A 23,406-nucleotide genomic window follows, 5' to 3' on the forward strand; every position below is an offset into this window, starting at 1 on the left:
AACATATTTTGCCCCTACTTTTGGAAGGCAAAAATTTTTTTTTTTTTTTTCGAAAAATCCTCCAGCAACACGTTTGTTTATTTGTTTGTTTTTATAACATGGTTCCTGGGCTCTAGGATCCTGTGTTCGAACATAGGTACGGTCTATGGTTCGAATGACCACGGATGACCTAAATACATATGGAATGACCGCGTTAAAAAAAATAAACACCAAGTTAAAGGTTCTTTATTTCAAAATGGCGACGCCCATAAGTGGAGGAGGGCGAACTCTGGATTGCAAAGATTTACATGGTTACTTACGTACTTTATCGACTATTGTCCTCGACAAATTGTATAATCACCCCGCTACCTGCTTGGCCGTATTTAGGTGAGTGTCTACGTTCGTTAGAACTCTTGTACAGTACACTACATTCCTTTTCCTGTGGCTGCACGTGTAACGCGGTGTATATTGCGGTGTATGTATGAATTGTCACCTAACTGTTATTGTTTGTTTACAGTTCATGCATGCACAGAGACCTCTGAGATAGTCTTGCTGCTAGACGTTCGGGCTTTCTTCCGATACGATAAGCGAACGAAGTTCGCAGTGAGGGCTTGCCCGAACGCGGATGTTCCATCCTCGATAGCGATGTTCGGTCGTGTGTCGTGGTGACGGATCACTTCGTCCCATTTCAACTCGTCCCACTCAAGTCGTCCAATTTTCAACTCGCCCCAATTTCAACTCGTCCCATTTTCAACTCGCCCCAACTCTTTACAATATAATTTACCTGTGCATATATGAAATCGAAGCTAGTAGTACTCAGTTTGGAGGGTCTGTGGTATCTCGTATTCCACTAGTACTTATGAAGTACCACTTACGCTGTAAACACATACTACAATACTTAGTCTCCAAAACCCGTACGCGCGGAAGTCGTAAGCGTGTCAGTCACTAATATTCTCCCTGGTTATTATCATTATTATTTCTTATTTGGGTTGTAAACATTAAGTCCTAATGTGAAAAGTGATATTCCATGACTGAGGAAAGTTGTTGTGCTAGTATAAGTTCGAGATCTACCAAACACTTAGCCAAAACCCACACCACTTTCTGCTAGGAAATGTTACATTTGCTACGCTTCAACTGGCTACGTATGTAAAATCATGTAAATTTTTCGGTCCCTGTACTTCGAGTCCATGTATCGTTTAGATTCATAAACGTTTCCTAGTGTTGTTGGGGCGGGTTGAAAATGGGACGAGTTAAAAATGGGGCGAGTTGAAATTGGAGCGAGTTGAAATGGGACGAGTTGAAAATGGGACGAAGTGAATCGCAATCTAGCAGCTAGTCTACCTGAGAGAGCTTGATGAATCGGGTGTTTGATTCTGACTTTTCTCTCTCGTGAGCGGATGTCTTTATAGTGACACTCACATGTGAACAAAATATAAATAAAATACTAAATCTACGTACCCCACCTATATTATAGCTGCAATAATTGTAGCGTTTGCTATGATTTTGAGGGCTTTTTCTTCTGTTTTTGTGCTTTTTTTCGTTCCGATGTTTAACCAGAGTGTGCTTCATATTCAACATTGGAACGAAAAAATACACAAAAACAGAAGAAAAAGCCCTCAAAATCACAGCAAACGCTACAATTATTACGGCTACCACCTATTCTAGTATTCAAAAATTGAGCATAATCGGAACAACGCAATTCTTTTAGGCCTAATATTAAATATATCAGTTATTAGTTAAAAACAAAATTATTGCTTATCAAATACCTGTTCAGCAAAGTATAGAAAGACATGCAGACTTGTGTGATTTTAATTTGAGAATATTTCTGACTTTCTTTTGATCATGTTTATTCTTCTCAATAACAGAGAACTTCCTCCCCTAGCCAAACAATACGTAATGAGAATGTTATTTGTTGACCAACCAGTTCCACAGGCCGTGGTGTCTTCATGGGTCACCAACACGTGTCATGAGTAAGTGAAAGAATCTGTTAGACTTATTTCTCAATAGGCCATTTCAGATAGCAAGCAGGAAATTGCAATTGAGAATACAGTGCCCTCACTCAAATTGAGGGTATCATCACCTCACTGTACCGTTTCTTAAGAGCTTTGTCCTTTGGTATTCTGTAGAAGTATAGGTCAGGGATGTTGTTTTTCGTATTGTTCAGACATCAAGGAAGGCAGCAGTGCTCTATGCTGAACCAAGTAACCTATACCATGTATACCCCCCAAGGTACACACAGACAGGAAGTAGAGTGCCTCCATCATGGTAAATTTTGGAAAGGCCTATTGATGGCAGCAGTGAAAAAAAATCTACTTTGCATTATTTCCGAGTCGTCTACATGTATATTGTTCAATCTTTGTTTCTTATTTTCATTATCAGGACACTTGTTCTACATTGTATTTGGCAGTTCATCTAATAATGTAATGTGTGGCAAACTCTGTGTGTTTGCATTCATGCTTGCAGTATTCTCTGAGGTTGCATTTTCTGAGGAATACAACATGTGCAGGGGTAGTAGGAAACACTCAAGTAACATGTAAGAGTGCAAATACCCCAAGTACCCACACTACATGTAGCACTCGCACAACATTGAGTTCTGTTTATATTTGTCAAAACTAACAATTTCTTTTTAAAAATAAACATGAACTCCAGATTTTGTGTACATGCAATAATTCTATACTCATTGGCATACTAACATACATACAATGTATATCATACACTGTAGCACAAGCAGCCAAGTTATTGTTTTGGCTCATATTTCAAAGTACTACAGAACCAGTGATGTACATGTACATGTAGATGAGGTATATCTTGACATATGACAACCAAGGTACACTGTATACAATCCATATTTTCTGTTCAAAGACAATAACTTGGCCTGTGCATGGTATAATGACTCATATTTATTTTCCGATCATGACCAGCACACATTTTTATACAAGTCAACTGCTTTGTTCATTTCTTATAAAAAAATTTATGTTGTTGATTTCTAGAGAACACCTTGGTTCTAAAACTGTACTGACTGATTTAAGAGTATGGCATGATCACCCTCTACCAGGTGGATTAGCTGGCTGGTTGCTAAATCCAACTTTTAGAATGAATCTTAAAACAGCACTTCTTGGAGGGTAAGTTATATCATAGCAAAATACGTACATGTAATATGTATGAAAAATAGCCCTTCCTGTTAAAAGGACACAAGCTGAGTTTATACATTTTAGGCCGAAAATTTTGCTGCATAGTCAAGAGTGGATATTTGCAGTATTCATTTCCACTTACTGAACACTGTTTTTGCTAAGGGCAGTAAGTACTAGGTACAATCTACAGGGGTTCCCATGTCATTTTACCAGAGTTCTCAATGAAAATTACCATAGACTCTATGGGGAAACACTGCCATTTTTACCCATTTCTCCCTCTACAAATAGTAAGAATGATACAAATAGCTTAGCCGACTATTGTCAGATAAATTGCAAAAAGAGTTCAAGGTTTCATCCAAGTGTTTTCACTTGAGTTTTAGGTCTGCACCCAAAAATCATCGTCCCAATATAATCATGATTTCAACTTCTTTCTGTACAACTTATAGATAAAATAGACCTCTAATTGACATGTACAATGTCTAAAAATTGACATTTTAACAATTTTCAGTGAATGTATTGTTTGTTGTCTGATTGATATAATAATACTACGGTTACAGCTAGTGTAGGTTTAATTTTCTACAAAAGTTTACTTTGATATAAAGCGTAGTCTGTATTTATTTATTTTTATTTATTTTTTATTTATTTTTTTTTCACCAGAGGTCAAGCCTGGGCCAGCATAGGTCACCTGGGTCCAGATAAACATGGCAGAGGTATCGGGTTTTTAGATACATATGCAATAGACAGATGGGAGGTAAGAGCAACTATTCAGTATACATGTATGTGTATGTTATTAGTCCCCGCCGGACAAAGTCCTGGACGGGGACTTATGGATTGAGTTCCGTCTGTCTGTTCGTGCGTCCGTCCATCCGTCCGTCCGTCCACAGCCGTTTCTTGGAGATGCCTGGACCGATTTTTTCCAAACTTGGTACAGGGGCAACATACAATAGCATACATATGCACGTCAATTTGTTTCATGATACGATCCAATATGGCCGCCTAGCAGCCATTTTGTTTGCAAATTTTCCCTGTCTGAAGCCATAACTCAGACATGCTTGAACAGATCTCATTCAAAGTTGGTATTAGGACAGTGTTCTATGACATACATGTGCATATCCATTTTCGTCGTGATACGATCCCCCATACCCGACCCATCCTTTATTGTTGTAGGCATGTTCCATGTCCAACAAGCAGACACAACATATCTAAGTCTGTTTGATTTAGGTTCACAAGTGTTGTTGCGTGATCAGAGTAGTGATAATTCCTTAAAACCCAATCATAGCGGGGACTATGTCATTCTCAATGACTTGTTGTGTATGGATCTACTACAGCAGAAACCAAGCTTTCAGCTAACTTTAAGTAAGATAGACTCAAACTAAAACTGTTACTTTGACATGTCGATAAAAGGCCTAAAAAAATTATTATTTGGTTCCAGTTACCCGACCCCACCTAGCCTTTCACTGCCGACCCTAAACATTTTCTTACGTATTCAAGAAAAAAATAATAAAATCGCAAAAATTGTGAAGTCTTGCGAGAAATAGGGGATGTGGAAACTGACATCAACTAAAATAAAAAGACAAAATAAAACTGTTCTTCCAATCTGTAATGGCTTTACATCTGATAGGATAAAATAAACAATACAGAGACCATTTGGAAAACAATGGAAAACCTGAACTAGACACTCACACAGAAAAAGACAATGTGAAAAAAATATAATAAACTAAACTAAAAAATCTACCTACCCCACCTATTCTAAAATTGAGTGTAACCGAAACCACACAATTTTTTTTATTAGGCCTATAAGCTATTGAATGAATAAATGTTTAATTGTACTCACAGTAGGACGATGTTTCTGATGACGTACACGGTATAGAAATGTACATTTTTGGGAACTTTCCAATTAGATTTGCACAACAGAGGCACTACTGTCACTATCACTTGTCTACAACATCAAACGTAGTGTCTAGAATATATCTTTAAATTAATAAGCTGACAACGCGGTTTCCCCAGTAGTAGTGATGTAGAGTTTACTATTTTGCGTGAATTTTAATTGAACATTTTATCCTCCCTGTTACCAGAGTTCAAAAAATCTCCTTGACAATACTCACAATACAAGATACATAACAAGTGATAAAACAGGATAAGTTTGACAAAAAAAATATATATTTTGTTGTGATAACAAATCATGTGGTTCTTTTTTTTCAGTGTGTTTTACATTTTCTAGTTGGATCTAAAGGAGTAGATAGTGTCAGTAGTGATATTGTAATGGTTCTTACAAACTCAGGACTTATGAAAGTGTAAGTTTCATCAAATTGTTTCTGTTATTCAGTGTACAGTTTCTTTGAAGAAACACAAATTTTACTAATATATATATCTACCAGGTCCCAAGTGTACAACATGGTTGACTGGGGCGAGGCACGATCATGGTCTAAAACTTTCACTGTTTAGAAACGAATGGCAGCGACAAGGATTTGAAGTATTTGACTGCCATGATTCCACATAGGTTTTGAATTATATGCATGTATTAAGAAAATATTAGATGTCTGGTTTTAATGAAGTGCAGTCCCACTCTCATACATGTAGTTAGAGTGGTAGTAGATAATACAAATGTATACGATTTATGTCAATAGTAGAACTGATTGTCGAGGTAGCATACTTGTACTATGAGGGTTGGTTGGTACTGAAAACTATGGGGAAAAACATTGCAATAATAAGCAAATTGCATGACCAAAAGTGCCTTGCTATTGTGCCATTTTGGAATTTATATCTACATTTGTATTTGTCTTTCCTGTAGGCCTGAAGGTGGTGGCAACCTCATTATTACACGGGCAGGTTTCCAATTTCTCCTGATGGACACTACATCACAAGTTTGGTTCTTTATGCTGCAATATTTAGAAACTTCAGAGGTGAGATAACTACACTCATGTAGCTGACATTTTTAGGAGTGGTAGGGAACCTTAGACATTGGCTTTTTTCTACTCACTTGAACCTAGGACTAGTTTCACACCTTAGTCACTGTAACTTCAGGGGTGAACAAATCCACTGGTCCTGGGTCTAGGACTAGCAATTTTTTTGGGCGGACCACACAAATTTTACCTTGTCTGGTCCGTCAGACCAGTACCTTACTGTTAATAACTATGTTAAAAAGTCATCTGAATATACAGATTCATAGGCAAGATTTAATGTTTCACATTAGCGGGGACCTGTGACCACTATTTCTTTCAGCAGGACCACTGGATTTTTTCAGGCAATGGTCCGGGGACCACAGTTCACAAAATGATTTGTTCACCCCTGAACTTAGCAGCTTTTTGGAAGAAGTTTGACTTTAAATCACTTTATTGTATTTTGAGAATGACTGTAGTCCACAAGGAAAATCCTCTAACTGTATGTTCCAAAGAAACACATTTACAGACATCAATAGAAATGTGCAATATGCACTGAAAAAAAAAAATTTCAAAGGTCATGCAAATGAAAATAAAACAGTGCCATGACAATTACACATGGATATTATATCCTGAAATAGTTGGTGGATTTTAGTTGCGGGGAAAATGTACAATTGTGACAACTGAGTACTTTGAAAAAAAAGAACAAATGTTTAATACATTACTTTAAATCTGTTTATGTAGTACATATATACTACATAATCAACCTGATGATGTGCTCTGTTAACATGACGAAAGCTAGTCATTATTTTTGTAAACCCTTTTGAGTTGAGTTTTGTTGAGACCATCCAGTTCTCATTTGTGTAATTGGAAAGTATACAAGATTTGAATAAGTCTGAAATAGAATACATGTATTTCAATATAAACCTGTTTGATCACACTTTGTATAATCATACTGATTTCCTTTCTTGCAGGCAAGAGGCTTAGATTTAGTAGAAGCACTTAATTTTTTATTTCAACTCAGTTTTTCTACGCTAGGAAAGGTAAGTTATTAAAAGTACTCTTATATTATGATATGAACTTTACTCAGAGGTTGAATGTTTGTATAATATTGTACATGTGATTGGCAAATAGTTTAGCTAAATTAACTTCATAATTTCATGTATGTATACACTTTTAATTCTCACCTTACAGTAGAGCATGTCCAGAAGTGTAATAAAAATGAGGTTTTCTTGGTCTGGAATCATATTTTGTATTACCGTAGTTCTAAACTCAATGTATAAATAATTGACTAAGTATATTTTGGTTAAATTACTAAGCTTTCTTCAGTACAACAGCTGATGGAGGGTGAATGATTTAGCCGAAATATACTAGGTACATTATATACATTCTGAGTTTGGAACTACTTCAAAACATGTCAATAAGTATTAAAGCAAAGAGTGAATATGTGGAAAGTACAGTGACTTTCACAATACTGTGCAACTTTTGTGTTTGGTACAACCATGCAGAAACCAACAAGAAACTGCATATGCCACATTTCAATACCAAGATCGCATTTTTTGCTACATTTAGTCTAAATGAAATAAACCATCGCAACTCCATGCAGACATTCTGGCACCAATGTTTTTCTTAGTATCAAACACCCAATGAAGTAAAATGCCATTTTCGGTGTTCATTTGATGTCTGTATGGTGGCATGTGTGATTCATTTCACTTAGACAAAGTGTAGCAAGAAACTGTACTCATTCAATCTTGCTATCTTAAAGTGTAGCATGACATTATTGGTTTCTCCCTGGTTGTTTCAAATAGAAATGGTGCTTGTATTGAGAAATTCACTGCAATTATATAATATGAATGAACATATTGAGTTGATCTGTATGTCTATATCATAACAAGGCAGTGCTACCTTTATTTACCAACACATACTGTGTACCTTTATTTTCTGACAAATGTTTTTTTATCTTCTATAGGACTATTCAACAGAAAACTTAAATGAAGCACAGTTACAGTTTCTTCAACATCTCAGGGTTTTAGGATTAGTGTTTCAACGAAAGGTAAGAAGATTTGCTACATGATAATGACACAGCCTTCCAAGCAATTGATGACACTAGTAAGAATCATGTAATCAACATGGCAATGTACAAGTGTTCCAAGTGTATATTATCATTAAAGTAAGGGTCCTAGCACCATGCGAGTAATCTCTACATGCTCACTACTAACCCTAATCTGGTTAAAATCCGATGTAGCGTTCACTTCATGATTTCTTTTTGGCTGTTACATTTACTTTTGTTTGTTTTTTTGTTTTTTTGTGAGCACTTGTTACATACATCTGGCACAACACCATAGACATTCCCTTACCAAATCTCGGCGCTGAGTGAATTCACTCAACAAATGAGAACGCGTAATGCGCCGAAAACATACAGGTCCAATGCTCTGTTCGAAAAGAGCATATAGCACAGAGCTCAGAAAACAATGTTCTCATTATTGTCTGGTGGTTCTCTTGCTTTCAATTTCGAACTTTGAGTGTATATATTGTAAGATGGATTCTGATTGGCTACTCATAAGTACAAGATTTGGTACGGGAATGCCTATTGTGTTTTGTCAGATGTACAAGACTTTCCAATATCATAACACTTTGTCACTGTTAACTCCATTTCTCATATTTTCCAGTCACTGTTTATAAAAATTGAAACTTATGTTCAATTTGTGTACATTGGTGAAAGTAAATATTTCACACACTCCAGTGAGACTTATAGGATTTAAGTTTTCCTCTTCTCTTCCAAGTCCATATTAGTACAGCTTGGTTGACAGGTTGACAGGGACACATGTACAGTCACAGTGGTGTCAATTGAATTTATTCAGTGCAGCCTGAATGTTGTATTTGTCCATGGATGTAATATTACTGTCTCGTATACTTTTTCTTTACTTTCATTAAGATTTAAACAGCTGAGCTGTTCTGATTGAATGTTCACTTGTGTTTTTTCTCTGTTTGTCGACAGAGGAAGTCCAAAAGATATTATCCAACAAGATTAGCCATCAACCTCGCTACAGGTAGATATTGAAAATTTATTTACAGTTCAATAGATACGTAATGACACAAACACAGCTGTGTACTTGTTAGGCCTAAAAAAAATTGGTTACCCAACCCCACCTAGTTTTCCTCTGCTGACCGTAAACTTTCTTTTTTTACATATTCAAGAAAAAATAAAATAAAATTGCGAAAATTATGAAGTCTTGGGAATAATAGTAGATGCAGAAACAGACATCAACGTAAAAAGATAATATAGAATTGTTCTTCCAATCTGTAATGGCTGTACATCTGATGATATGAGAAGAAACCAATAGCAAAGAGACCATATGGAAAGCAACGGAAAACATAACTACCTGAACTAGACACTCACATATGAAAAAAAAAAAAATCTAACTACCCCACCTATTCTAAAATTGAGCGTAATCGGAACCACATTATTTTGTTTAGACCTTAGAGCAAGGTTTAAAGTAGCTCTAATACTTTTGATACCACGTTTCCCCTGACAACCGACCAACATGACCTGGTTTGAGTGTGAATGCAGGTGTATCTGTGTAAATAAGAGATGGGGATGCAGATGTGTAATGAATATCATCAAGTCATCATTACAAAAGGGGCCATGGTATTAGTAGGATACCCAACCCGGCACTAATATTCCTCATTGTATACCCTTTTCTTATTCAGTTGGAGTACGTGTATTTTGAAAACAAATTGAAACTCATAAATATTTACTAAAAGCTTAGAAAATTATTTGTTATTTTTTGTCATAGATTTTTGCTGATAATTCTATTTTGATTAGTTTGTCGTATTTTTGATTTTTGATTTCAAATTTGATCTCTTATAGGTCTATCAGATGTTTCTGTGGATACAAATCGACCTGGGTTCATCGTCGTGGAAACAAATTACAGAGTGTCAGCATATACAGATTCTGATTTACAAGTTGAAATTTTAGGTTTATTCTGTGAGTTACTTTATAGGTAGGTCTCAAACTATCTTTTCTTTATTGGTATGTATGCATATGTTTTAGTGGATGAGCATCAGCCTGAAGGGGGCTATAGGAATGACCCTTGTCTGTCTGTGTGTTCTGTGTATCCATGTATCCATCTGTCGATGTGCAGTCCCATCTCTGACACCCATACCTCAGTTTCAACCAAACATGGTACATCTCGTACAAGATAAATATATATGGCACTTTATTTGATGACCTTGGCCAGGATAGCTGAATAGCAGTTATCTTTGTTTTTATAAAATCACATTTTCTCCCATAAGTCAAACAGGTTGAATACAAATGCACATATATAGACTCCATTCAAGTGTCTACTTCCAGAGGTAGGCATCCTTTTAAGACCCTGGCCTCCATCTGCAAGGTGAAATAGGAATTTGCACAATGACCGAAAATCTTGTATGTAAAGATATCATTCAAGTGTCTACACCTATGTTTCATAAAAGTAATGCTGTCAAATCACGCACAGACTTACATGTATCATGACTTGTTCTTTACTATGGTAACATTTTGATTTGTTGTGTTCTTTTTGTAGATTTCCAAACATGACAGTTGGTGCCTTAACGAGAGAGAGTGTACACCAAGCCATAGCCAATGGTATCACTGCAGAACAGATGTTGAATTATCTAAGAACACATGCGCACTCAGAGATGATGAAGAACGTAAGACCAATTCATGTTCTTAGTAGTGCAGTATTTCCGAAAACGGATTGTGTTTCTGTTGGCACCTAAGGAGGGTTTTTTTAATGACTGTACGGGTATTATTGAAAAGCTTGGCGATATCAATTCAAATTTCTCACGTCTTTGTCATTAGACTTTTTATTTTCTTCATAATAGAGCTCAGTATTAGAATCCCATGTTCTTCACCAGTGCTATTTCATCAGTAGTCAGCTGGTGAGATCTTTGCTCTAAAGGTTGCTGAACAAAACTTGAAGGGTGATAGTACCTCTGTTGGAGTGTAGGCAAGACTTCAGCAGAGCTTTCAACCTTTTAAAGCTGCAACTAAACATATTTTTTTGAAAATGTTTTGTTAGATATAATAACTTACTCATAATATTGTACAGCCTGAACAGTATTGAATCACCTATGATGAACGTATTTTTTTGTAGCTGTATACATAGTAAATTAGATCAAATTGATTTTTGGGTCAGTACCCAAAAATCAGCGCCCTCAACGGCGATTATGATTTAAACCTGTTTTTCAATACTAAAAGATAAGATCGACTTCTGATTAACATGTACAGTGTCTAATTATTGGTATTTTAACAATTTTCAGTGAATAGATTGGGGTTGTTTGATCAAAAAGCGATACTGCAGTTACAAACTAGTGTGGTGTTAACATGGCAACAGATTCAAAACCAAGCTTTTGCTCAAGATTTAAACCACCTACGGATAATATTGACTTCTAATTAACAGACGCTGTATCTTTTTATAATTAATTGATCAATTTTTAGTGAATATATCTTTTGGTTACTTGATGAAAAAAATATCACATTTGCAGCCAGAGCAGCTTTAAAGTTAGAACTACATGTACTCACGGGTCTGGTATGTAGACTGTAGTGGAACTACATGGACTAAACAGAGATGTTATCATTGTTTTTGGTTTAGGACTTACTTTTCAGTAGCTCTCTGACAGAACAATTGTCTTTCTCAACTCTTTGTTTACAGGTGCCTGTTATACCACCCACAGTTAGTGACCAAGTCAGACTTTGGGAGTTAGAGAGAGATAGACTCACTTTTACAGACGGTAAGTGCAGTGAGGACAATATTCTCAAATTCTAATTATGCCAATCAGTTGTAACTTGTAAGTGTGATCAGAGGAGATTGGAGAAGACAGACATCCTTTCTTTGACAGTGATCACTACATACATCTGTATCAGTGTATATCTAGAAGAAATATCATGAGTTTAAACACCAAGTATATCAACAGTGTCTTGTCTTTTTTTTGTCCTTTTCTTGTATTTAATAACATTTTTTATTGGGCTTATTACAAAGATACGGCTCTTTCCATGGATGAAAATTTTTACATTTGTATATATTTGGAAACTTTTCTTAAATTATTGCCAATTACCCTACGGAATATGTCTTCAAAATTTTGTTTGAATTGAGCAAGCCGTTATGTAGAAAACGATGACACAGACAGACAGACACACACACACACACAGACACACACACACTTTCAAAAACTCCCCATTTCTTAATATGTACATTTAATTTACTTTTTCTAACCGCAATATGAAACTCTACAACTCTGAATATTTTGGCAAAACTATTAGGGATTTGAACTCACAAAACCAAGACCTTTAAAGACAGCCAGGACACTGATGCATGCAAGGCTCCCTAAACATTACTACTATGTTTATAGGTGCATCTCCCCCACCCCCACCTTCACCCCCTCCTCAGCTGTGATATCACAAAAAAAGAAGACTGGTATTATACTGTATCTGGTTCAAGATGATCAATGTCTCTGGGGCATGCTACCTCCCTATTAGGCCAAAAAAAAGAATTGTTTCTGGTCACTTAAATACCCTGTGCTGATCTTTGTGTGTGTATGTTTGTCCAGCCCATTCAGTCTGCAGGGAAACACAAAAATAACCCTCCCTACATTAATTGCTACTTCAGTCAAGACAACTGCAGAGCCAATCATGAACAATCTGTCCCACATACACACTTGCTCTAAAATACTAAATAAAAAGAACAGTAACTGCCATAAATAGTAGATTGAGCGACAGGTTTTTTGAGAATTAAAAAAAATTCATGTCATCGCACCACTTTAGACAACATATCCTGACCAGAAACAATTTTTTTTGTGTGTGTGGCCCTAATAATTTGATGTTGATTTCTTAATGTTGATGAAGAGAACTATAGACATGTATTAGGTGTACTTGTATGGTGTGAATCTTATTTTGAACACATATTGCCTGGCCATGAGGGCTATAGCACCCGTTTATTACACCCGAGGGACTGTGAGTTACCAGAATACTATAATAGTGGTTTATTTACCCAATCGTATAAAATGATTACAAAATAATGGTAACAAAAATCAAAAGAGAGAAGGGTAAATGGGGAGTCAAGAAATAGCTTACAGCTAGTCTAGCCTGATCCCCGACATTGTATATTGCGAATGAAAATCACATGCTATTTCCCGAGGCCAAAGGCCGAGGGAAATAGCATGTGATTCTGGTAACTCACAGTCACGAGGGGGTAATGAACGGGTGCTATAGCCCGAATATAGGCCAGACAATATATGTTTTATAATATACCTCATGCTGCATGCTGTGAACTCGCGGTGGCAGACGACATTGTCAGTAGCTGCCATTTTGGCCTGCTGTGAACTCGCGGTGGTCACGTGACCATGTAAAAGTTGATGGAACTATTTCCCTAGGGAAATAGTCATTCTATTTTCCTATCACATGACTGATTCTAGCGAATCATGGCACAGTATTATCACTAGGTATATTATAATATCAAATATAACATTCTCAGATCAATTATCTTTATGAGTGACTTTCTTTCTTTAATATATTTTCATGCATTTTCTCAAGAGTATATGAAGTAGAATATTTTAACTATTTTGTCAGCAGAGAACTCTAAATAAACTTTTTGAAAAAAATTGTTTTTCTACTTTATTTCAGGTGTATTATATAACCAGTTTTTATCTCAGAACGACTTTGAACTCCTCAGGGATTATGCAAGGGTAAGTATTATTCTGACCTGATTGGTAGACGAGTGTGTTTGTGAAGTTTACATTCTATTCACCATAGAACATCTTATGTGTTGTTGTGTATCATACCTACGATAACCTCACCACAAGAATTCTTTGATATGGCCTCACTCATAGTGCTGTGATACTGCATGGTCATACTATACCATGCACATATCAAGTTATTGTCTTTGAACAGAAAATATGGATTATATACCCTGCTTGTACTACATCACAACAACCCATGTCTACATCACTGGTTCAGTGGTGCTTGAATTATGAGTCAAACCATTCCAAATTGCTACAATTTTCTTCATTTTTGTCATGAATTATGCTTTAAGGGGTGAAATTTTATTATTCCTGGTATTTTTCTTCATTCAGTTGGAAAATACTCATGACCTAAGTTTTTTTGTCATCATGAGTTACAAGACAAGTAGTGACAAGGCCCCTTAGGTTACTTAAATTTCCAAAAATATTGGAAAATACCGATATTTTCTAAATTACAATCTTAGTGTCTCTTTAGATGTTGGTAGATTAGTTGTCAGTTTACATGTATTGTCAGCATGTACTGCAGTATGAAAAGTTAGGGATGGGGAGTGAAGTTGCTGCTTGTCAAACTGAGCCCAGTAACGTAACTGTAACTACAGTATTTCTATAACACTTTCTGTTATGTTCAACATCTATTGCTGTAATTATCAAACATAAGAATTTTTTGCCCAGTGACTACCGAGGTAAACCCCATTAGCAATATGTGGAGTCATGATGATCGAATGGTTAGTGTCGATGATTTGGAATCTGCATGTTGCAGGTTCAAGCCACACTTAGACTGCTTGTTTCTGAATGGCTAAAGTCCTTGGGCAAGACTTGAACCATGATTATGCCTTAGTCAACCCAGCTTTATAATTGGGGACCTGGTAGGATAGAGGTTGCAATGCGAATGCTTTAATCCTATGCGCTTATAAAGGCTGCAATGGATTGTATGCTCCCCAGGGAGTTGAGGAAGTAAAAAGTCCCTGTTGCACCAAATATTCCAATTGATTAATTTGTATTCTTGCATTGTAGGATCTAGGAGTACTTGTATGGGAAAGTCCTGCTAAAAGAACTATTATAGTAAACCCATCAGGACATGATGAAGTCAGACGATTCTGGAAAAGACAGAAAAAGGGCTCGTCTTGAAAGAAGTACATTTCATGTCTTACAAGTTATGTTTGACCAGTCAATTGTCCATGTAAATGGAAGATTTCCTCTCATACTGTCTAACAGACTGAATTCTTCCAAGGAAACAGTAGAAGGAGACATATGAAATTACTTGGAGTATGTTTTCCAGTATTTACATTCTTGACTACGATATGTTATCAGGTTGTCTGCACGATGGAAATTCACCAATACTGCCAGTATCCTGTATACCCAAGTGTGCAATGTCTGTAGGCTTGAAACCATTGACCAGTGTATTGACTTCTCAGCCTTAAAGTTTTAGTCATATACATGTATATCATGCTGATGTTGTTATTACTACCCTAGTGGACAAAATACTATCCAGATTTTGTGTAGTGATGAAGTATCGAGCAATAAATCTTATTATTACACATTGTATTCATATAGCCTTCAGTGATTGGCTTAGATCGTACCACATGGTATGGACTGCTGACCCATAGTGACCTCAATTTGCATATTGGAGGCACTATTTATGTTCTATTTTCCCTAGGGTAATATTCGTGTAGCACGGAAGTCTTATCAGGGATTTGTGGTGACTATGGAGAGAATATGTGCCTGAGAATGTGATGTGTAATAAAACACTTATTGCCTTGCCTTATATGGGCACTAGTACTGGTAGTCATATTATCCCTCATGCTGTTACATAGCAACTAATTCACTTGGCTTTCAGCCTTGGGGAATAAGTGGCTGCATAACAGCCCTCGAGGTAACAGATGTCTACTACTGCCTTCATAGCCAGGCAATAAGTGTACCATAGGGGAACATTTGGCACAGTATTATTAGATGGGACAATAAGGCAGCTATCATAAAAATGGAAGATCTCGTGGTACAATGTGGACCGATGTCTGTGACTATACAAATTAGATTTACTCAGAATTGAAAGTGAGGAGAAATTTTTGTCTTTTTTAGTACTTCAATAAAATCAAGTTATACTGTACAGTTACCCGAGTTAAGTCATATTTTGAACCAGAATATCACTAATGCTTAGTTACATGTATGTGTATGTACGTATGTAAACAAACATTCCTCCAAATGGCAGGTTAAGGTGTGTGGAATGTTGACCATAATTCAAGCTTGGTTGTATGGTAGAAATTATTGGGTCTTGGTCGTTACAATGGTTTTCTGAAGGTTAAACGGAATTTTATACATGATGCCTCAGCCTGTACGGTATGCCATGACCTCACACATCAACCAATGCCTTGTATAACCACAACTGTTGAGGGCAGAATATCGTAATGTATTTTACAGTCTAACAAAGGCATGCACTGCACAGAAACAGAAACAGAAACACACACACACACACACACACACTCAAAGTACTTCGTCATACAAAATAATAATCGTGTTTAGCTTTGGTTGTAAAACCATCCTTTATTCATTATAACTGAATAGCGAGACTAGTAGATCGCAGAAATTACACTCTCACAGAATAAAGGTTGCTGGAGAACTGGGAAATTAGCACTGATATGGGCAGTGCTGATTAGGTACCCGATGGCCTGAAAGAGAAAAAACAAAGGTATTGTGGCGTGTTTGTGACTTGCTAGATTTTCTCAAACAGAGACATATGTACGGATATAAACAAAACAGTCTAGCTTTTGGTGGAATGTTGTTCTGATACATGTATACAAAACACTACAAAAGGTGAATGTAGACATCGCATGTTCGGAGCTTGAAGAAACTATTCATCGGGAAGTAAAATATACACAATAGTAACTTTTGAATGGTAAATTATAAATGATTGGAGAGACACATTAATGCTGGATACTAAATCATTGCATGATCAAAGTCTATAGTAGATGGATTGAAACATTGCATTGTTTCTAATTTATCATCCCAAAGAAACTATATTTTACTGTCCTATTGATTCTTGATATCATGATTAACATATAGTCCATTACATTTCCTTTCATGCCAAATGCACAATGGAGAGAGTGTGCTGTGTGTTACCAAAAACAAAGCATGTAAAAACAAAAGTACTGGACCCTTGCCCGGGTGAGGGCGCTAACACATAAGTACGGTACATAGAAGTACAATTTTCCTGTGGTGATAACAACAGATAACTATCCGTCCCTTATACTCATAAACTTTTACACACTATCTTAACTTCATAATGTGATGGTACACCTTCATGACAGAGATTGCAGTAATGTTGACAATAAAGAGTGTGTTCCACGAAGTTAAAATATCAAAGACAACATCCATCACTTACTTTGCCCATTCAACGTTTAGAATAAGATGATCATAACCAAAACCAGACACCCCTTCAATAGCTCTGGCAGCGTCTTCACGACGATGGAAATTGATAAATGCAAAACCCTGGAAAAAGTAAAGAGGACGTTTTTCTCAGTAACATGTACATTTAATCTTTGCCATAAATTCTGTCCAATAAATCTAAGCAGGTGAAGATGAACATGGCTTCCTTCACATATTTGATTAAGTGGCAACACATTCGTACAAACACTGACACAAAATGTATGTAACAAACATTCTTAAAGTTTTGCATGGCATGTCTACAGTTCAAATAATTACACATGCAGTGTGTTTTACTATTAATTTAGTTGGATTATTTTTGAGAGCCACATGTTTCTTATTTCATAGTTTCTTGGTAAATTCTGGACATCACATGGTTTCCATTTCAATATGTGTAATATTTTCATAGAAGTAATCAGCAGTATCATTCTTACCTTTGATTGACCTGTGATCTTGTCCTTGGCAAGATATATCCTGGATATCGTACCAAATGGTCTGAATAATTCCTGTAAATCAGACTCGCGAGTGTCTTCAGACAGATTTGTAACACGAATAGTGGCACCTTCATCTGTAAACGGTATTTGACATCCGTTAATTAAATGAACATCAATGAGTTCTGTGTGTGTATCTTGCAATATTTGCATAATATATAACAGTATATCAGTTGAGCTGATGTTGACCATGCTAAGTTTCACATAAATGGCGTTATGTCACTTGACATTTCAACATTAAAGACAACTGGTCACTAAACTCAGGAATAGATTCTGAAAAGCTACGTCTCAACATTAATAACACGAATGTAAATGAATCTACTAACTAACAGGAGTTTCCTTTAGGGGCAAGACCAATAGTTCATAGGATAACAAACTAAATTCTTTTAATTTGGGGCTTTGGGGGCTTTTGAGCCATTTTAGTTCTCATCCTACAAAAACGATTTCAATGGATCTGTTTGTACCCCTAAATACAAATATTTCTAAAAAAAAAAAAACACCAAAAAATGTCAGAAGGGAATTTTAGCTTTAATAACTGCATGGCACTAAAATAAAGTGTCAACAAAAGAACTATTTTGTCATCATTATACTGTACATACTGGCTTTATATTCATAGCACTACATACTACTCCAAATTTGTAAATACTGATTTGAAATTGATTGTGCTGTCTGAAACATTTTCAATTTGGTAAATATAATTATATAAAAGGGGTCCGAGGCCTAACTAAAGAATTTAGTTTTTTTAATCCTACATTGAACTACTGATCTCACCTCTTACCAGAGCAAAAAAACTGATCTACTTTTTTGAAGATGAATCATCATGTAAGATAGAAATGTTTATGTACCTCTACGTGACGCCATTGATTCTCCACGACGATTAGCGCCATCACGCATACTAGGTGGCACATATTTACCACTTTTGTTTTCAGCTGCTTTGGGTGCTGCTGGGTCTACTTTGGCTGCAAATATCAAATGTTTGGTAATATTAGCATAAAACAGCATCAAGGACAAAGAACTATCAGAAAACGGTGACACAGAATTGCACAAAACATCTGAGAAGAAACAGCTGACATTGCTAAGAATGTCAATCCTAATTTTACTAATGAGTACAAAAATAAAGAAATACAACAACAATTTTAAGGTATGAACATGTAAAGACATTAAAAACGACAGATTCAAAGATTTCAATTTCTACTTTCTCTGTATTCTGACATCTGCAATAAATGAGCTCAAACATGTCTGTACGTTTACAGGGTTGAATTTTTTTGTGAGTCCATATTGCAGTGTTTGTTGTCAGTGTTGCAGTTTGTCCCTGATCATATAGCATACTTAATGCAAAACTTGGTCAGATGTTCACAGCCATTTTCTTACTCATTTATTGCAGAATCATTATTTTACTGGAACTAATAACTGAAAACGCCCAACTGCAAACAAAAGTTCATGATAAACGTACAAAATAAAAATTTCTATTTTGCGTATCTATGATGTTCTTCATACAATAATACATGTATTACATCATAAACTGAAGTCACTTGCTAGATGCATGCCACTTACGTTTATTCTTATCATCTTCCATTTGTAATGGTTCAAGCGTATCTTTATAAGGACATTTAGTTGTCCAATGGTCGCCTTTACACACACGACACTGTACAATTCTCTGTGCTGACAACTTCTTCAATGGATCATCGTCTTGCTGGTTCAGAGCATCCTACATAAACACAACAACGGAGAGAACTTGATGTTATGGTCTGTAGATTCATACATTCAGTCGTACACATGCAGACACAAGACACATATGTACTGCTGCTAAGTACTAAGTCTTTATTAGAAGTAAAGTGATCATGTGACCTACAGATATGTTAATTGGTATAGGTTAAACCATTATACTGCAGGTGGTATACATGGTAACATCTCCCTTTCTTTCTCGGATTGTTTTATTGTCTTCATCAAAGTCAATATAGTTGTTCGACATTGGATAAATGAGTATATGTTGAATATAATGAAGAAAATATATATGAGTAAATATTTGATTATTTAATTTCATTATGTCTTATTCGTTGCATTGATTTGTCTTCATATAATGTAAACTTGTACCTCAAACTAAACACGAGAGAATTTCGACACAAGACACTTGAGAATTAATTATGCCTGGGCTAATGGCCTGGTTATCGGTTTTACTAGCCTGTAAAATATGACATGTCATGCCATTCATATCAGCTTGTGAAAGAGGTTGGCTGATGCATGAGGGCGCCCCCATCACAGCACACTTCACAGACTGAGATTAACAAATCTGACATAAACAATGTGTACTTTCTTCTGCTAATAATATCATTATAATACTTTGTATATGTGACAGAGTTGTGTTGCTACTCATCTTGTAAACCATTTTAAGGCACTTGAAAATTCAATATCATGATCCACATTGAATTTTCAAGTGCTAAAAAGGTTGTCTTATTTATGGACCAAATTTACCACTGTCTGTACCAAATTTCATGTACATGTACATGTATCACATCGTGAACGATTATTACCGAAATCACTCTCTTTCCACTCAACTATACAATGTGTGTGAAAGCACAGATGAAAAATGTTTTTAACTAGTTCAAGTTCTGTGTTTGACTTCAAAATCTTCGGAGTTTGAGTTTGACAGAGCAGTGTGTTATGATATCATGAATCATCATATAGCACAAATTCTGTAACTCCTAGAGAGAATGGTATACTGGATATTGTAACGTTACTGAACATGGTGCCATTACAACATCCTACATAGAGTTCAATATACCAACACTTCCCAACTACAACTAATGCTTACCTCTTTACTTGTTGTAAACTGCATGAATACATCATCACATACGGCAGTAGTGGATGGATTTGGTCCAGGTTTGTCATTCTCAGCTGCCCCAAATTTAGGCCATTTCTATGAGATGTAACGAGAATGGTTGAATTTGATTTGCACATGTACTGAATAAACTTTCCTTTAACATTATATTTATATATGTAACACTAGATGGACATCCAGATGGACACAAATACACACAGTGACACACACACACACACACACACACATACACACACACATACATACATACATACATACATACATACGTACGCATGCACACACACACATACATACATACATACATACATACACACATACATACACACATACATACACACATACATACATACACATACATACATACATACATACACACATACATACATACGTACGTACGTACGTACGTACGTACGCACACACACACATACATTACATACATACATACATACATACATACATGTACACACATACACACACACAAGATACAACATATCTTACCTTTCTTTGTGCAATTGATTTTGATGTTTTCCTTTTTTCTATCTTGTATGTTCTTATACACTGCAAAAAACAAACATTGACTATTATTAGATATGAATATATATGAAGAAGCATATTCAGAAATTTCCCAAATGTAACTTCCCAGTGATTCTCTGAAGTGTAATCAATCTAGTCTCTCTTCTTCTCCCAAATATCAACATGAACTACTGAATACATGTACAGTGATCCTCTATTGAGCAACCAATCTAGTCTTTGAAGTTGAACATCACAGACTTATGACTGCTGTCATTTCTTCTGTAGTGTAACCATTCCATAACGTTCTAGTCATGAACATCAGACTCAAGAATACTATGATTTGATGCACTGAATTAACTTTAGAAACAATGTCATGAGAATATGCAGGGGAATAGTTTGAGTTATACTATTTGATCATGGTAAATCTCGGCTTAACTAACGAAAACAGTGCTAGTGACTTTGGTCTAATTGCTTCGATTGATATTACAAGTGATATTGTAAATAATGACTGTCGTTTAAATTTTCTTCTCTGTAGTTTTCATGTTCATCAGGTTGTGCCCATCCATCACAGTTTATTCTTTTAATACAATGAATGAATGAATGAATCATGAATGAATGAATGTACATATACAACAGGTTTACTCAAATGTAAAATTTAAGTACTCATCTCACCTTTATTTTCTTTCCATCGTCATTTAGTTTATACTCAATTACTGTCTTGACATTGTCTATTATTGTTTCGGAAATTGGGGGAAGGGAATCTGGGAAAAAAAAGACAACAACAATACAGCTCAAAATTAAGTGATGAACTAACCCCATTGTCTGGCTGATGTTGACAGTGACTAGGCCGGGTGTTAACATATGAGTAAGGTTAGTGCAAACATTAACACTTCCAGTTGCAAACACATGCAGGGGGCTGCAAAGTGTTTTAGTGCCAGCCATGTGCTACATGTACCGCTGAGTACCAGTAGTCTGATACTAGTCAGTCAGACACAATTCTTAGTATGTGCAATAGCATTTTACCTCATGCTACATTGTAGATGGGCAAAACACAACAGGAAGGTCAACTTATTCTCAGTAACTGCAAATAGTATTTTACCTCGTGCTAAATGGTCAAAACAGAACAAGAAGGTCCCCTTACTCTCATGCCCGCCTACAGAAATGCATATGAAGTGCATAGAGCAGAAGTTTTGGTGTCGACCAGCGAATCAAACGTTCATTATTTTTATGATACACCTCGGCAGTAATATTTTATTTCAGGTACTGAGAATTCAATAACTTTAATACTAATATTCATTTGAATGGACATACATCATTCAGTTCCATAAAAAAAGACAAACAACATATTATATTTGTCTTTGAATCGCTAATTGTTATTAGTGTTTAAGGCCTTGGTTGGCGATTTTGGAATCTACTTCCAGTTTAGTCCTGCTTGCATACAGAGTAAGTCGTCCCTTCCTTCTTTTGAGGGTTGTGTCAGTAATATAGACCCGTACGTGCACCGTCTGCAAGCAGGACTATTTCCAGTTGAGATTGCTGGCAATGATGGTATTATTATTATGCATTTGAATAATATACAAATGTATGTAACCCGCTCAAAAACGACATGATTTCAATTCAGAAGCTGCTGTAATGACTGTTTTGTATTCATGATAATCATGGCTTCTCGTGTTTTTCTGAGCATGCATCTGGCGAGATGTGTGAAAATAGCTAGGTCATGGTGACAATACGGATTGTGATTGTACATGTGCAAATCCTACACATTCACTTTCTCCTGAGTCATACACAAACTATCAAATAACACGGTGATATTCTTTCTTCATTCAATCTATAAACTTTGTCAATATATAAAATAATTCGTGTATCACAAAAATCTCTAACACTAGGACTTAACACGACAAATTCCATCTCGACAATCATCAAAACATTAAAATAGGAAACATAATGTCGCCATGAATGGCACGACACATTTTCCCAATTTTCGCACTCACCATCTCCGGCTTCCTCGACCAGATCAGCCCAACTCGGCTTTACACTGCAAAATAATAAGTTCTAATTATTCTTCTGATTCTTATAAAATTGGAAAGAAAGTCAAGAATTTCTAAAAAGAATGGGAATTTCACGAAAAATTAATACTTACTCGGAGTCTGTGACAGGCATCTTGTGCTTGATGTGAAAATATGGTGCAAGAGATGGCGCAATTGAAGCCCTTTAACTTACTAAAATTTAATAGTAGGATATTGTGCAAGAGCATATTTTTTATTAAATACGACAAAGTATGCACATACATGGTGATTCTAAACCTCCACTTAGTTCATATCGGTATGGAAGAATCAAAGGCTTCATATTGACACAGATAGACTTATTTTCATCATTTT

At 35.9% G+C, this 23,406-nt stretch overlaps 2 protein-coding genes across 2 annotated transcripts; one reads left to right on the forward strand and one right to left on the reverse strand.

Annotated features, from left to right (window-relative positions):
- The first annotated feature begins 235 nt into the window (after nt 1-235).
- Nucleotides 236-15,160, forward strand: LOC144441081 (general transcription factor IIH subunit 4-like). The gene is made up of 14 exons (XM_078130611.1): nt 236-366; nt 1,845-1,949; nt 2,970-3,101; nt 3,768-3,861; nt 5,313-5,404; nt 5,902-6,013; nt 6,964-7,032; nt 7,959-8,042; nt 8,988-9,039; nt 9,861-9,993; nt 10,555-10,681; nt 11,686-11,764; nt 13,653-13,714; nt 14,783-15,160. Exons 1-14 carry the CDS (start codon nt 236-238, stop codon nt 14,894-14,896), a joined length of 1,386 nt encoding a protein of 461 aa, XP_077986737.1. The 3' UTR covers nt 14,897-15,160.
- A 1,126-nt stretch (nt 15,161-16,286) lies between these two features.
- LOC144440943 (eukaryotic translation initiation factor 3 subunit G-like) lies at nt 16,287-23,215 on the reverse strand. Its single transcript, XM_078130415.1, has 10 exons — nt 23,169-23,215; nt 23,020-23,063; nt 21,701-21,789; nt 21,014-21,073; nt 20,489-20,593; nt 19,231-19,384; nt 18,522-18,635; nt 17,620-17,753; nt 17,145-17,251; nt 16,287-16,431 (listed from the first exon to the last, which is right to left on the reverse strand). The coding sequence occupies exons 1-10, from the start codon at nt 23,186-23,188 to the stop codon at nt 16,416-16,418; spliced, it is 843 nt and encodes a 280-aa protein (XP_077986541.1). The 5' UTR covers nt 23,189-23,215; the 3' UTR covers nt 16,287-16,415.
- Between the last annotated feature and the right edge of the window lie 191 nt (nt 23,216-23,406).

Source organism: Glandiceps talaboti, chromosome 10 (genome assembly GCF_964340395.1).
Source record: "Glandiceps talaboti chromosome 10, keGlaTala1.1, whole genome shotgun sequence".
NCBI classification, from domain to species: Eukaryota; Metazoa; Hemichordata; class Enteropneusta; family Spengelidae; genus Glandiceps; species Glandiceps talaboti.

Bases quoted from the DNA above. Each gene is read 5' to 3' on its own strand.
- LOC144441081 (XM_078130611.1), top strand. From the start codon at position 236: ATGGCGACGCCCATAAGTGGAGGAGGGCGAACTCTGGATTGCAAAGAT. The intron at 9,994-10,554 runs GTAGGTCTCAAA...TTCTTTTTGTAG, and splicing joins TTCTGTGAGTTACTTTATAG to ATTTCCAAACATGACAGTTG. The intron at 13,715-14,782 runs GTAAGTATTATT...CTTGCATTGTAG, and splicing joins TCCTCAGGGATTATGCAAGG to GATCTAGGAGTACTTGTATG.
- LOC144440943 (XM_078130415.1), bottom strand. From the start codon at position 23,188: ATGCCTGTCACAGACTCCGA. The intron at 18,636-19,230 runs GTAAGTGGCATG...TGATATTTGCAG, and splicing joins GGAAGATGATAAGAATAAAC to CCAAAGTAGACCCAGCAGCA. The intron at 17,252-17,619 runs GTAAGAATGATA...TACTTTTTCCAG, and splicing joins AGATCACAGGTCAATCAAAG to GGTTTTGCATTTATCAATTT.